The 14,516-nt window shown below is 42.5% G+C and overlaps 1 protein-coding gene across 1 annotated transcript; it reads left to right on the forward strand.

Moving 5' to 3' along the window:
• Positions 1–207: 207 nt before the first annotated feature.
• Positions 208–1,215, forward strand: LOC307051845 (RNA-binding motif protein, X-linked 2-like; the record flags this gene model as incomplete). Its single annotated transcript, XM_079702423.1, has 1 exon — positions 208–1,215. The coding sequence occupies exon 1, from the start codon at positions 232–234 to the stop codon at positions 1,213–1,215; it is 984 nt and encodes a 327-aa protein (XP_079558549.1). The 5' UTR covers positions 208–231.
• Between the last annotated feature and the right edge of the window lie 13,301 nt (positions 1,216–14,516).

A 14,516-nucleotide genomic window follows, 5' to 3' on the forward strand; every position in this document is an offset into this window, starting at 1 on the left:
TGAACCACTGCGCCACCAGGGAACCCTGGCAGTTAGATTCTTAAGCACTGCGTCACCAGGGAAGTCCCTAAATATTTTTTTTTAAGTGAAAAAGACAGTGTACAAAATGAGAGAAAGGAATGGGCGCGTGGCGCCGGGGCTGCGCATGCGTCTTACGGCTTCTCCCGGAAGTCGCTTCCTAGGTTCTGAGCGTGAAGTTGGTTCCTAGCTTCTGAGCATGAACCCGCAGAGATGAACCCTTTAACTAAAGTTAAGCTGATCAACGAGCTGAATGAGCGTGAGGTCCAGATGGGGGAAGTGGAGAAGGTGTCTTGGCACTCGGAGTACAAGGACAGCGCCTGGATCTTCTTGGGAGGGCTTCCTTATGAGCTGACTGAAGGGGACATCATCTGTGTGTTCTCACAATATGGCGAAATTGTTAACATTAATTTGGTACGGGACGAGAAGACTGGGAAATCCAAAGGATTCTGTTTCCTCTGCTATGAAGACCAGAGGAGCACAATTCTGGCTGTTGACAATTTTAATGGGATCAAGATCAAAGGAAAATCTGTCCGAGTGGATCATGTGTCTAACTATCGGGCTCCTAAGGACTCAGAAGAAATGGATGATGTGACCAAAGAGCTGCAGGAGAGGGGCTGCGGGGCTCACACTCCCTCACTGAGTTCATCTGAGGGCTCTGAAGATGGCAAACCCACCAGAAAACACAAAAAAGACAGAAAGTTAAAAAAGAAAAGAAAGAAAGAAAAAGAGAAGACTGACCAGGAGGTACAGGCAGAGCAGCCAGCCTCCTCTTCATCGCCCAGAAGCAAGATGATAAAGGAAAAGGATGACCCTGGCTTTAAAAAGCACAGTGGCAAGAACTCAGAGAGGGGTCAGAAGTCAGAGTCCAGGGAGGTGTGGAAGCCCCACCCCAGCTCCCCTGAGATTAGGACAGCCTGCCGTGGTGGAACAGAGGACCGAGAGAGGGAGCCAAGGAAGGAGAAGCCCAAGCACGAACACAAGTCATCAAGCAGGAGGGAAGAGAGAGAAGACAAGAACAGAGATGGAGACAGAGGTCGAAGCTCAGACGCACATTGCAGCCGGCACAGTGGGCGCTCTGAGGGGCGTAGTCACAGAAGTAGAAGTAGGAGTCAAGATAAATCCCACAGGCGTAAAAGGGCCCGGCTCTCCGGGGACCGGGAGTCCTCTAATCCTAATGACCACAGGCATCACTGAAGCCACAGCCTGTTCAGCCATGGCTCATGGGCCCAGCCGCTCCGCGGCATGTGGGATCTTCCCGGACCGGGGCACGAACCCGTGTCCCCTGCATCGGCAGGCAGACTCTCAACCACTGCACCACCGGGGAAGCCCCTGAACTGTGTTTTTAAAATGCAGTGAAATTCAGTTATGCTTTTACTATTTCTATATGTAAAATATCTGAGGATGAGTTCTTTTAATCCCTTGAGTGTTAGAATCATTGAGAGAGCTGTAGTTTTTAACAGCTAAATGTCCTGGATTTTTGAGCAAAATCCATTGTCCCTGGGAGTATACTTGGTACTTTTGGTACTTAACCAGAGTATGTATCCTAAATTTGGGTTCATAAATATGGCCCTTGAATTTGTGACCCCAATTTATGATGAAATGGCCAGGAAGGGGAAATACCAGGCAATTCTAGAATTCCAGTCTTTGTGAGATATTTAGAACCCTTGCAGTAACCTTTCCAGTTGGCAGGTATAACCATAGAGTAGAGAAGTGTGGCTTCACTAGGCTCAAACAGCTTGCTGTGAATGTGATAAGGATTCTTAACATCAGCCTGCTCCCTTCGCACCTCCCCTCCCCCCCTTTTTTGAAATTTTAGACTTTTTTGTTTTTGTTTTTGTTTTGGTTGATATGTCTCCACATCTTTTCCTTACAACTTTATTTATTTATTTATTTTATTGAGAAGAAATTAACATAAAATTAACCATTTTTAAGGGAAAAAAATGAGAGAAAGTACTTGCAAATCATATATCTAATAAGGGACTTGTATCTAGAATATATAAAGAAGTCTTACAACTTAACAACAAAGACAAAAAATTCAATTAAAATATGGGCAAAGGACTTGAATACATAATTCTTCAAAACAGATATACAAATGGCAAATAAGCACATAAAAAGATGTTCAACATCATTAGCCACCAGGGAAACACAAATCAAAACCGCAGTGAGGTAGCACTTCACACCTACTAGAATGGCCATTATCAAGCTCTAAAGAGAATGTGAAGAAACTGGAACCCTCATACATTGCTGGTAGGAATGTACAGTGGTGCAGCCACTTTGGAAAACTCTCTGGCAGTTTCTCAAAAAGGTAAACATAAAAAAAAAAAAAAAGGAAACATAGAAGTATCACATGACCCAGCAATTCTGCTCCTAGGTTTATACCCAAGAGAATTAACATATGTCCACACAAAAGTTTGTACACAAATGTTCATAGCACTATTTATTCAAAGTAACTGAAAAGCAGAATGAATATGCATCAACTGATGCACAGATATACAAAATATGGTATATTCATACAAAAGAGTAATATTCAGCCATGAAAGAGAAATGAAGCACTGATATATGCCACAAATGAATGAACCTTGAAAACATCATGCTTAGTGTAAGAAGCCAGACACAAAATGTCACATATTACATGATTCCATTTATATAAAATGTCCAAAGTAGGCAAATCCACAGAGACAGAAAGTATATTAGTGGTTGCCAGGGACTGGGAAGACAGAGAGATGGCAAGTGACTGCTAACAAATATGGGTTTAATGATAATGTTCAGGAATTAGTGCTATGTGAATATGCTAAAAATCACTGAATTCACACTTTAAAAGACTATTATGATATGTGAATTATATCTCAATTAAAAAAATAAATTCCAGCTTCTTACAGGTGCTACATTAAGGAAAACAGATAAATCAATTCAGGGCACCTAAGCCCATCATCAGGGAACCCAGTGAGGAAAGAATAATGCTCAGAAAATCACCAGGGAGGTCAGATTGGTTGTTATGACTCTCAAAGTATTCTACATGAAATTGTAGCACTCCATGTCAGTCTCTAGGAAATCTGCATCATGCTTTATACGATGACTAGCCCCAAAGTGAAGCTATGGCCTTAGGACCAAGCTGGTTTCATTTCTCATTAACCTCTATCTTGCCATCTTTCAGGTGTTGCCTCTGCAGTATCAGAAACAAGGACCGTCAAGTTTATGACTCTCAGATAACTGAACTCAATTCATTCAACACATTTTATTGAGTACCTGGAAAGTGCCAGGCACTTGCTACACCCAGGGAATCAGCTGTGATCAGGATAAATGCTCCCTTCCCTTGATGAAACATTCTAATATGAAAAATGGATAATAAAAAATATGCTGCTTCTCTTCAATGCCTCTCCCATCCCCAACCTATTCAATGGCCTTTTCTGACCTGCTTCTGGAGAGGTAGGGTTCACCTCTGAGAACTGTGTAGACCAGGCTCCCTTTTACTAGCAAGAAATGAGGCAGCAGGAAGAGAGGGATGAGGGTATTTCTTCTCCCTGCCTCAGCCTCACAGTTCTGGCAGTAAATTTCAACTACTACATCTCCTGTAGGATAGACTTCCTCTGTAGCACCAGATCTCACTGGAAATTCTACCTTCTTCCTCTGTCTTTTCATACTGAAGCATGTGTAGCAGATTATCTGAAAAGACAGCTATTAATGATTCATTTCAACCTATATGTTCAAGCTGATCCTCCCCTTAAAAAGTAGTATCTAGTTCACCTCCCCTTGAATCTGGACTTGCCTTGTGACTTGCTTTGACCAGAAGAACATGGCAAATGTGATGCTCTGTCTGTTCTGGGACAAGTCCTTAAGAGGCCCGGCAGCTTCCACTTTGACTTTCCCGGGACCCAGCCACCTAATAAGCGCTCAGGCTAAATTATTAAACAGGGAGAGATCACATGGAAAGAGAGACAAGCCTAGCCCACCACTCACCAGTCCAGCTACCCCAGCACAGAGGCACAAGATGTATGAATGTACCCATCTTGGATCCTCACTCAGCTCCAGTTGAATTTCCCCAGCCGACTCTACCAAGTACAGAGCGGAGATGAGCCATTTCTACCAAGCCCTGCTCAAACTGAATAATCGTGAGCAAATAAATGGTGGTTGCTTTTTTTAAGTCACTAAGTTGTAGGCACCTTGGTACATAGCAATAGAGAACTGAAACTGATGGTGATGGGTCCTCACTGCTGCTTAGTCCCAGATGCCTCGACATCCTTATTAATACCCTTAACCCTGACCTTGGCTCCATGAAGGGTCCACTGGCTTAATTCTCTTCAATTAAACCCTCTTGAGTTCTGTTTTATGTTCTGTTTTGAGTTCTGAGACACTGCCCAACACAACAAGTAAATAAATAAATAAGACAATCACAGATTCTTGTTGGTGCCAGGATGAAAATAAGCAGGCTGCATGATAGGCAATGACAGAACCAACTTCAGGCAGGGGGTTCAGAGAAGGCCTTTCTAACTAACTCTGCTTAAGCCAGCTAACATCTGCAGCAAAGAGGCTGAAGGAAATGCAGTGCTAGTGGAAGCAAGGTTGGTGACAAACTCAGCTGAGGAATACACTTCAGGTTCAACTCACTTTTTCTGGTGTCTCTGCCCTGTGGCTAAGCTCTGCCACAGAGCTAAGGCTTGCAACTGCTTTCATATCTCTGGGTATATCACTCATTTCATTCATCCCATTAGGCTGAATATTTGAAGTAGAAGAAAGACAAACAAAAAGAATGGGAATGGCTCCTTCCCTGCCATGCTTCTCTCCCATCTCCCAATATACCTGAAAATACAAGTTTGAAGGGTGTGAGCCATACTGCCTAAGAAGAACCAGGACTAAAAAATGGGAGGGATGTTAAAAGGGACTTTTACATAAGGTATGAAAACATATTTTTTTCCCACAGTTAGGAGTAATTTGAAATTAAGGCAACATATTTTTATCAATACAATTGGCAAAAATTCTAAAGAGCAATAGCATCTAGTGCTGGTGAGGATGTGACAAAATGGGCTTTTCAATATGTTGCTTGGTGAGAGAAAGAACTGCTATCCTCTCTTTGGTATACAATTTGGCAACATCCTTAAATAAAAAAACATAGAACATATCTTTCCCTGGTCCCACTTTTGAGAATCTACTCTAAACACCATATGTAAAGATAGATGTGCAAAGATCTATTTTATTGCAATATTGTTCACAGTGGCAAAAATAAAAAGTAGGAACAACCTGATTATCCATCAATAAGAAAATGGTTCAATAAATTATGGTACATTCATATTAAGGAATCACACCAGTATTAAAAAGAATGAATTAGAGCTATATTTATTGAACTGGAGGGATATCCATAATATATTATTAAGCAGGTATTTTAAAAAGCAAGCATCATGTATAGTATGATCCTAAAGCAAAAGTTACATATGTGCACATATATTTGTTTATATTTATAGGAACATGAAGACAGTGTGGAAAAATACATATGCTTTTAACAGGATTACCATAGAGGGGTGAAAATAAATGGAAAAGGATCAACTTTTCTTTACATATTTTTGGACTGTTTCATTTATTGAAATGAGTGTATTTCATTTTTAATTCTGCTGTCCCCACCCTTCTTTCCACCTCAGGCAACCAGTTCTGATTTACTTCACCTTAGATTAATTTTAACTGTTTTAGAATTTTATATAAATGGATTCATAATTTTTTGTGTCTGGCTTCTTTTGTTCACTGTTGTGCCTGTGAGATTCATCCAGGTTGTTGTATACATTGGTAGTTCATTCCTTTTTCATTGCTAAGTTGTATTCCATTCAAATGGTGTATCACAATTTGTCCATATCCTGCTGATGGACATTTGGGTTGTTTCCAGATTTGGGCTACTGTGAACAAAGCTGCAGTGAACATTCTTGCATGAGAATTTTTTTTTAACTGAAGTATAGTTGATTTACAGTGTGTTAATGTCTGCTGTACAGCAGTGATTCAGTTATACATATACATACCTCCTTTTTTTTTTTTTTTTTTGCGGTACGTGGGCCTCTCACTGTTGTGGCCTCTCCCATTGCGGAGCACAGGCTCCGGACGCACAGGCCCAGCGGCCATGGCTCACGGGCCCAGCCGCTTCACGGCATGTGGGATCCTCCCGGGCCGGGGCACGAACCCGCATCCCCTGCATCGGCAGGCGGACTCTCAACCACTGCACCACCAGGGAAGCCCCATACCTCCTTTTTTATATTCTTTTCCATTATGGTTTATCAAAGGATACTGAATATAGTTCTCTGTTGCACAAGTATTTTGACATAGATTTCCATTTCTCTTGGATAAATACCTAGGATTTGAATTGTTGGGTCAAAGGGTAGATATATGAGGATGTATGAACATATTTTACTTTTGGTTATTAAAAAAAAAAAAAACATTTCCAATAAAAGATTCTGAAGAAAGAGGATGAATCTGTACTTCAAAAAGATAATAATCCTTGCTATCTTTTTCTCCATCCTTCCCCTCCCAATAGGTGTTTGCATCTGTCAGTTCTTAGGCTTCCCAGGCCAGATCAGTGACCCACTACTTTTCAGGATGAATCATCAAAGATGGGGAAATTCTAATGTTATACCTGCCCAACAGGAACTAGGTTTAGATAACGCCCACCAGAAGCCTTAAGACTCAAATGATAATTCAAGAGAACTGCTAACACACAGGAAAAGCGGCTTCTATAGTCGGAAACTTATTGCAAACCAAACAAAACTCATGACACTCCTTTTCTATAATAACAAGTTGTCACCAGAATAGATACTTAGCATGAAAAAGAAGAAACGAGTCAAATCAACACATCAACAAGAGTAGCAGAAGTAACCCTACTGCAAGGGAGGGTTTACAAACAAATTGGGAACCAAACCTTGGTAACTTTCCAAACTTAAACTGAAAGTCCAAGATGCTATAAAAATCCAGTCAATACCATGAAGACCTATTCTAGGAAGGATTGGCTGGAATAAACATATTTTTTAAGTGTTAAAAAAAGGGGTACTGCCACACTGTCAATGACAGATTTTAGCACGCTTTTTCTCAGAACCGGCCTTGAGTCTTAACCCATAAGAGGGTCACAGTTTCAGTATATCCTCCAGGATACAGCTGTTTAGACCAGGGATGGACCTCAGACAGTTCAAGTTTGGATTCGAAGTGCCATGGGAAGCCAATAAAGTATTTTGTGCAAGTAGTAACATGGTCTGATTTATGATTCAAAAAGATCTTGGAAGAATAAATTAGCAAGCATTTGCAGTAGTTCAGATGAGAAATGATTATGGTTGACGATGGCAGTGGAGAAGGAAAGAAGCCCTAGGCAGCCCCTCAACGTCTACAAGCCAGGGAGAGGAACAAAGGGTTTCTGAAGGAGTCAACATGTAGACCTAAAAGACTGTGGGGTCATGAAAGCTGAGAGAGAGGGAGTTTTTGAGAAGGAAGAAGTGATCAACTGCGGCTTCAGAAGTAATGACGAGGAGCCTGTTTGTGAAGAAGACAGCCTTCTATTAAAGGGAGCAGAGAAACGGGGCGGTAGCAGGAAGAAGATAAAGTGACAAGGAAGTGACTAAAGCATATTTGTAGCTTCTTTTGCACTGCAGATAGAAATCTAAAAGGCCACGTTCTGTTTTTGTTTTTTTTTGCGGAACGCGGGCCTCTCACTGTTGTGGCCTCTCCCATTGCGGAGCACAGGCTCTGGACGCGCAGGCTCAGCGGCCATGGTTCACGGGCCCAGCCATTCCACGGCACGTGGGATCCTCCCGGATCGGGGCACGAACCCGTGTCCTCTGCATCGGCAGGCGGACTCTCAACCACTGCGCCACCAGGGAAGCCCAGCCATGTTCTTAACTTGCCATACAAGTCCCTCCATAGTGTAACTACTTTTATCAGTCAGGTTCCCAGTAGCAGACGCTGGCACACTCAGAGTTTAGCTGAACAGAACACCGCAGTGGGACAATTTACAGCCGTGCAGGCAGGGTGAGGAAACTCACATCATTTGGGGAAGCACCCAGGTGTTAGCTTCAGGGTGAAAACATTGCCACACAAAGCCTGAAGAGAAAAGGGAAGGAAACTTAGCTGGAGCCATGGAAGGGAGGCCACCTGACACCAGCAGTGGCCACAGAGGGCCAGAACCCTGTTGCTAAAGCAGGAAGGAAGGAGAAAGAAATATCTCTCCCCCTGTTTTCTGATCCACCCTCACAACATTGAACCCAACTGGAAACCAGAAGCCATGAGAATGCAGATGATGTACTCCACAGAGGTCAGGAGGGCACAGAGCAAGGCAGAGAAATCCCTGGGAAGTTGACTGAGCAGCCAAATCACCAGCACACCCTTGCTCACGTCCCCAGCTCATCTCTGACCAGTTTCCCTTCCCTCACCCCCACCACTGAGCCTTCTTTCACATCCAGGAACATGCCGAGCTGCACGCTACCTTGGGCCTGGGTACAGGCTGTTCTTTCTATCCGGAATACTCTTCCTCTCTCTGCCTCATTAGCTCAAAATTATCTTTCCACCTTCACTTTAGATGTCACTTTCCCAGAGAGGCCTTTCCCTGCCCTTGTCCCTAGCCCATCTTCAGGAAACACCACCATTACATTCTCTCATAGCACCCTGTTCTTTTTCTTCTACAGCATTCTTCATCGTGTGCAATGATAGCTTTACCACAGCATTATTTGTTTAACATCCACCTACTCCCTCAGACTAAACATCATGAGAACAGGAATTCGTGTCTGTTTTCACAGGATGATTTTGGCAATGGGGTAAATGCCCAAACACATATTTATTTAAAGACTTAATGAACCTGTTATAATACCCTCTCCACATCACCCATGATCTCTGAATACAAATGATTTAGCAATGATAACAGATCTTATTTAATCCGTCCTTGTTACATGTCAATCAGTGTGCTAGAAATTTAACGTATGTCCTCACATTCACGGCCCACAACAAAGTCCTAAGAGTCAGGGACTCTTTTCAGCCCCATTTACCCAGAAAGGGCGCCAAGGCATGAGAGGTCAAGGAATTCAGTCAAGGTCACACAGCTATGGGTTGTGAACCAAATCCCACTGATACCACAGCCGGTGCTCTGACCTTCTTCCCCCACCCCCCCTCCCCCATTATACTGCCTCATTGAACATCTCCCTCTGGTTTTTGCTTGTTTGTTTATAAGTCTATCTTCCGTATTAGACTATAAGCCCCTTGGGTAACAACAGGTTTTAGTCAACTATTTAACCCTACTGCACATTGCAGATGCTCTATAAACACTGAATGTCAACTCTTTCCTACCAGAAAAGTACGTCTTGTGCTGACTGACCTCTCCCCTCACCTCCAGTCTTTACCCACATTCATTCTGTTTATTAAAGAACAGTGGTCTCTCAGACTCTTTTGATGTCCACTGCAGTGAGCTCTTCCACTACAGCACAATTCTTTTAATGAACTGATAAAGAGTTCAAGGACCAGCAAAGCCTCCTGTGAACTCTGAACACCTGGGGGCTTTCCCAGGACACTTGCCCTTATCCAGAAAGACCCTGCCTCAGAAACCAGCCAGCCCATCCTTTCTGACATCCACCCAATTCACTCCTGAATCTCACTTGACAAAGCAGGGTCAGTTCCCACAGTCACAGGCTGCCTAGTTGCTTCACTGACGGCAACTTGGATTCCTGTGAATAGAGCTTCAGAGGCCCAGCCACTGGGAGCAGCACATCTACTCTGGGCTTGCCTGTGGTCAGGGGACAGAGCATTCCAGGAGGCAGGAAAATGATTCCAAGAGCACTTCTGCCTCCATCTCACCTACGGCCAGCACCTGAGCATTCTTGCAAAAGGACTTGGAATGTGTTAGCCCTTTAGAGAACCTACCAGGCTCTCTGAATAGGTCCACCCAAGCCCTCTAACAGCCCTGAAAGGAGACTGAATTTCGGCCAAGAAGAGCCCAACTGTCAGCAGAACAGAGAGTTAGCAAGGGCATGCCCTCCTACCAGCTTACCTGCTGCACGATGCTGTGGCTCCACTTAACTCCTTACTTCTTCATTGCTTCTTTTTCTTTTCAATTATCCCCTTGGCAGTCTTTTTTCTTTTGCTCTCCACAACCCAACTTCTGTGTAATGTGGACCAAAAAAAAAAAAAAAAAAAAGTCAGAGCTAGAAAGAACCTTGTGTCATCTAACCCAAGGCATCCCAAGCCCTGGCAAAATCACTTAAGAGGTTTTTTAAAATACAGATTTCTAGACCCTACCTTAGACCTGCAGTAGTAAATAACTATTGTTTTTTTTTTTTTTAATGATCATTTTTATTTTTATTTATTTATTTTTATTTTATTTTATTTATTTATTTTTTTAGAAGATGTTGGGGGTAGGAGTTTATTAACTTATTTATTTATTTTTGCTGTGTTTGGTCTTCGTTTCTGTGCCAGGGCTTTCTCTAGTTGTGGCAAGTGGGGCCACTCTTCATCGCGGTGCGCGGGCCTCTCACTATCACGGCCTCTCTTGTTGCGGAGCACAGGCTTCAGACGCGCAAGCTCAGTAGTTGTGGCTCACGGGCCTAGTTGCTCCGCGGCATGTGGGATCCTCCCAGACCAGGGCTTGAACCCGTGTCCCCTGCATTAGCAGGCAGATTCTCAACCACTGCGCCACCAGGGAAGCCCAATAACTATTGTTTTTGTCTGTCGAGGCATGGCTTTCTTCAGAGTTTCTTCAGAGAACTTTTCTTTCCCCACTCTACATGGTTCTCCTAGGACTAGCAATTCCATAATGCATGGCCCCAAGATAGGTACATGATCCAAATTGGGCTAATCAGTCATTCCCAGTGCTATTAGACTCACTGGATGAAAGATTAAAGTGTCCCTTTCCACTGGCTGCCTAATCAAAAAAAAAATGCAACCCACTCTCCACACAATAGTAGCCCTATTTCCTGCCAACTAGAAGAAACTTATCTGCAATGAAGGAAAATGAAAATCAGAGAGAGTTCTGACCATATCTGCTAAGTTCCTGAGGCAAATTCTATCTCCGAACTCCTCTGTCTCCTGGGTCAACAAATTCTCTTGCTTTGCTTAAGCTAGTTTTGAGAGTTTCTGTCATCTGTGACCGAAAGTATAGGGATTAATACATCTACTGAGTCAAGAACTCAAAGGTTAGGAAAGAGAATCTGAAATTTTGAAAGATGTGCAGGGATTTCTGATGTATGGCTAGGTGTAGGATATTCTGATAGACCAACCCCTCAGCTTATAAGGATAAAAGCTGAGATCCACATAAGGGATTTGATAATAATGGTGAGGTAGAATTTAGTGAGCACTTACTACATGCAGGACTCAATGTGAAATGAGTTATATGTATTACTTCATTCAATCCTCAGCACATCACTTTGAATTTAGTATGTTTACTATATTTATTTGCTTGTTTACTATGTCTGTTTTATCTCCAATTATACATCTACCACCTTACCACCTAGCACAGTGCCTGCAACATAGTAGGAGCTTACTAAATACTTGCAATATTGAATAAATTTTACAGATTAATACAATTACTAGCAGCAGCAGTAGTAGTAGCATCAAGATTACTAACATTTACTGAGTGTTTATTTTATATTAGATTCTATTCTAAGTTCTTTTTAAACATTAGCTTAATTGTCTGAAAAAGCTTTTAAGGTAGGTTTCTGTTATTACCATTATGATAAGAAAACTGAGTCACGGAGATATCAAGTAATTTCCCCAAGGTCACATAGCTAGTAAGCAGCAACACTAAGACTCAAACCCAGGCAATCTGGCTCCAGAGTCCCAGTTCACAACCACTATGCTATACCGGTTTAATTAACTTATTCAGAATGACCAAGCTACTGAATAGCAGATACAGAATTTAGGCCTAGGTTTGTTTGAGTCCAAAATCTGCACTTTTTAACCACTACTTTATACTTCCTGTCTGTGGTTAATTGTCTGACAGTTCATGGTAGTCCACATAAATGGTCCTGGGGTCGTGCAATATATAATCTGCATAGCTCTTGTGGCAACCCTCATAATATGATTTGAAACCAAGTATCCTGACTTCTAGAGAGGAATAGTTAGGTGTGATCAAAAACAACACTCACTGGGCCAAATACTGAAACCAAGTTACAACTGTTTGCCTCTTGTGTCAGTTTGGATACTGCAAGAAGCAAAAGCCAAGATGGAATTAGAAGTATAAGAGATTTATTGAAGGATAAATGGAAGAAGGAACAGGAGTATGTGGGAAGAGTTTCAGACTACAAGGAAGTTCTGTCAAGAGAGAAAGGAGAAGGAAGATTGGGTTGGAAGAGAATCTGTCCAGTTGCAGCAAAGCTCTGAGGAAATGTGGGCCAGGTCAGTGGGGAGCCCAAGGCAATGCTGGCCCAGCAGAGGAGTCCTGCTTTGGGCAGAAATAGCCTCACTCCAGAACACCTTGCTCAGTCATTGCCTGGGAGCAGCCCAATGACAGCACAGCCTTGGCATAAATGCTGTGGCTGATCCCCAAGAAGTGGCTGTCGGAGCTGCTGGTCATCCACAGTCCTCTCAACTGGTTCTCTTAAAGAAAGATCTGGCCGGAGCCTTCCCATGGCTGCCACAGCCCTGTACTAGGAATCAAACTCCTCCGGAGGAAATACCAAGGAGCCAGCCATAGGAGAGAAGCAGTGTTTACAATTGCTCCTGGCACATAAATAACACTACTGAGTACATTTGCTTTCAAACCTTGTGTTGGTTTGGCCTTACTAAAAGCCCATTTAGTGAAAAATATGTTTTCCTGAAGAGGGGTAGGTGGGACTTTTTCTTGTTTATTTTTCTACTGTGGACACATTTAAATTGCCACAAAGAAGTTACTATGGAAACTGCTCCTAAACTTGCAAGATAAAGGGTAAAAATGGAACACTTTGTTAAAATGCAAATGATTAGTCTTTAGAGACCAGAGCACTTTTTAACAAACTCTCCTTGTCTGCTTCTTCTGAGTCCATTAAGGGCTCTCTTAAATCAAAGGTAGACAGGCAGGTTTTTTGTGTTATATTCTAGATGGCATTAGTCAACTGTGGAAACACCACAGGTGACGACTCTGGAATAAATCTAGACACTTTCAAACTTGTTGGATCAGGCAAAGTAGATAACAGCATTGTACTCTCTGGGTAACTCTGGTGAACCTGACTATGAATTACTATGAATGTGCAAACAGGCCGAGGGCAGGGAAGGTGGTTATTTTTATGCCAGGCTCATTCTGCTGGTGTACCCTGAACCCGCTTGTTTGAAAGTTAACTTGCTGAGCTCTTATTTATGGAAAGCAGTTTCCCTTTCTTATCTCCCCAGGCCACATTCCACCCTTTGAATCTTGAGCTGCACAGTCCTTTCAACACGAAACACAAACTTCTCATTCGAAAGCCCCATTTCTCTGCCTATCTCTTTACCTGCCCCTCCCCGCCCACTCTCCAACTCACTTTACTTCTGTCTGCCTGAGCAATCCTATCTTGACAAAACTCTCAGATAGCTTTGTCCTGATTTCTGCTTTTTGTACTTTTCTGCCTGGCAATTCTTTCAACTTGCTTGTCTTGTTGAAATCCCGAAGTCTTATTGAAACTCTTTTTCAGAGCTGCTTCCAGTTATTAAGTGGATGCAGTATGAAGGGGTGATTTGACCTGAAGAACTAACTAAGGGGTCACATGTTGTAGATTCTTGATTTGGGATCATTGTTACCTAGCTTCATGACTAGCAGCAATCAATTTCAGGTCTCCTTTGCGAATCAGAGTCGTCATCTGTTCCCTTCACCAGGAATTCTTTTCTTGCAGTTTTTTTTTTTTTTTTTTTTTTTTTTTTGCCAGCTCCTTTTTATCATTCAAATTTCAGCTTAAATAAAATGTCATCAGGGGACTTCCGTGGTGGTCCAGTGGTTATGACTCCAGGCTTCCACTGCAGAGGGCACAGGTTCAATCCCAGGTTGGGGAACTAAGATCCTTCATGCCAAAAAAAAAAAAAGTCCTCAAAGAGGCCCTAAATACTCCCTAATGTTATTTGCCTCTAACATCATTCTTCATAACATTATCTTCTGTTTTCTTCAAGCATTTTCTATCTGCAATTATCTTAAATGTTCCCTTGATTACTATGTGTTCCTCCAAAGGACCTTTAAGATCCAAGAGAGCTGAGGCCTTGTCTGTCTTCTTCCCAGCCGCATTCCCCACTCCTGGCACATAGAAAATGCTCAGTAAAAATTTGTAGAATGAAAAAAACTATAAAATTTAAGCAGTTGGACCAAATGAACTTTAAGGTTGCTTGTGGCTTTAACATGAACACTGTCAAAAATGAGTAAGTGAAAAATAAAATGACAACAACCATTTAAATAAAACAATGAATGCAGTGTGGATGTATACTTACGCTTTAAGAATATACACCTGCCAAGTTCTTGGGCCTGTCATAGTGTTGTACTGCTGGGGTTTTTTTTGTTTTTTTGTGTGTGTGGTACGTGGGCCTCTCACTGTTGTGGCCTCTCCCGCCGCGGAGCACAGGCT

Source organism: Hyperoodon ampullatus (assembly GCF_949752795.1).
Source record: "Hyperoodon ampullatus genome assembly, chromosome: 4".
NCBI lineage: Eukaryota > Metazoa > Chordata > Mammalia > Artiodactyla > Ziphiidae > Hyperoodon > Hyperoodon ampullatus.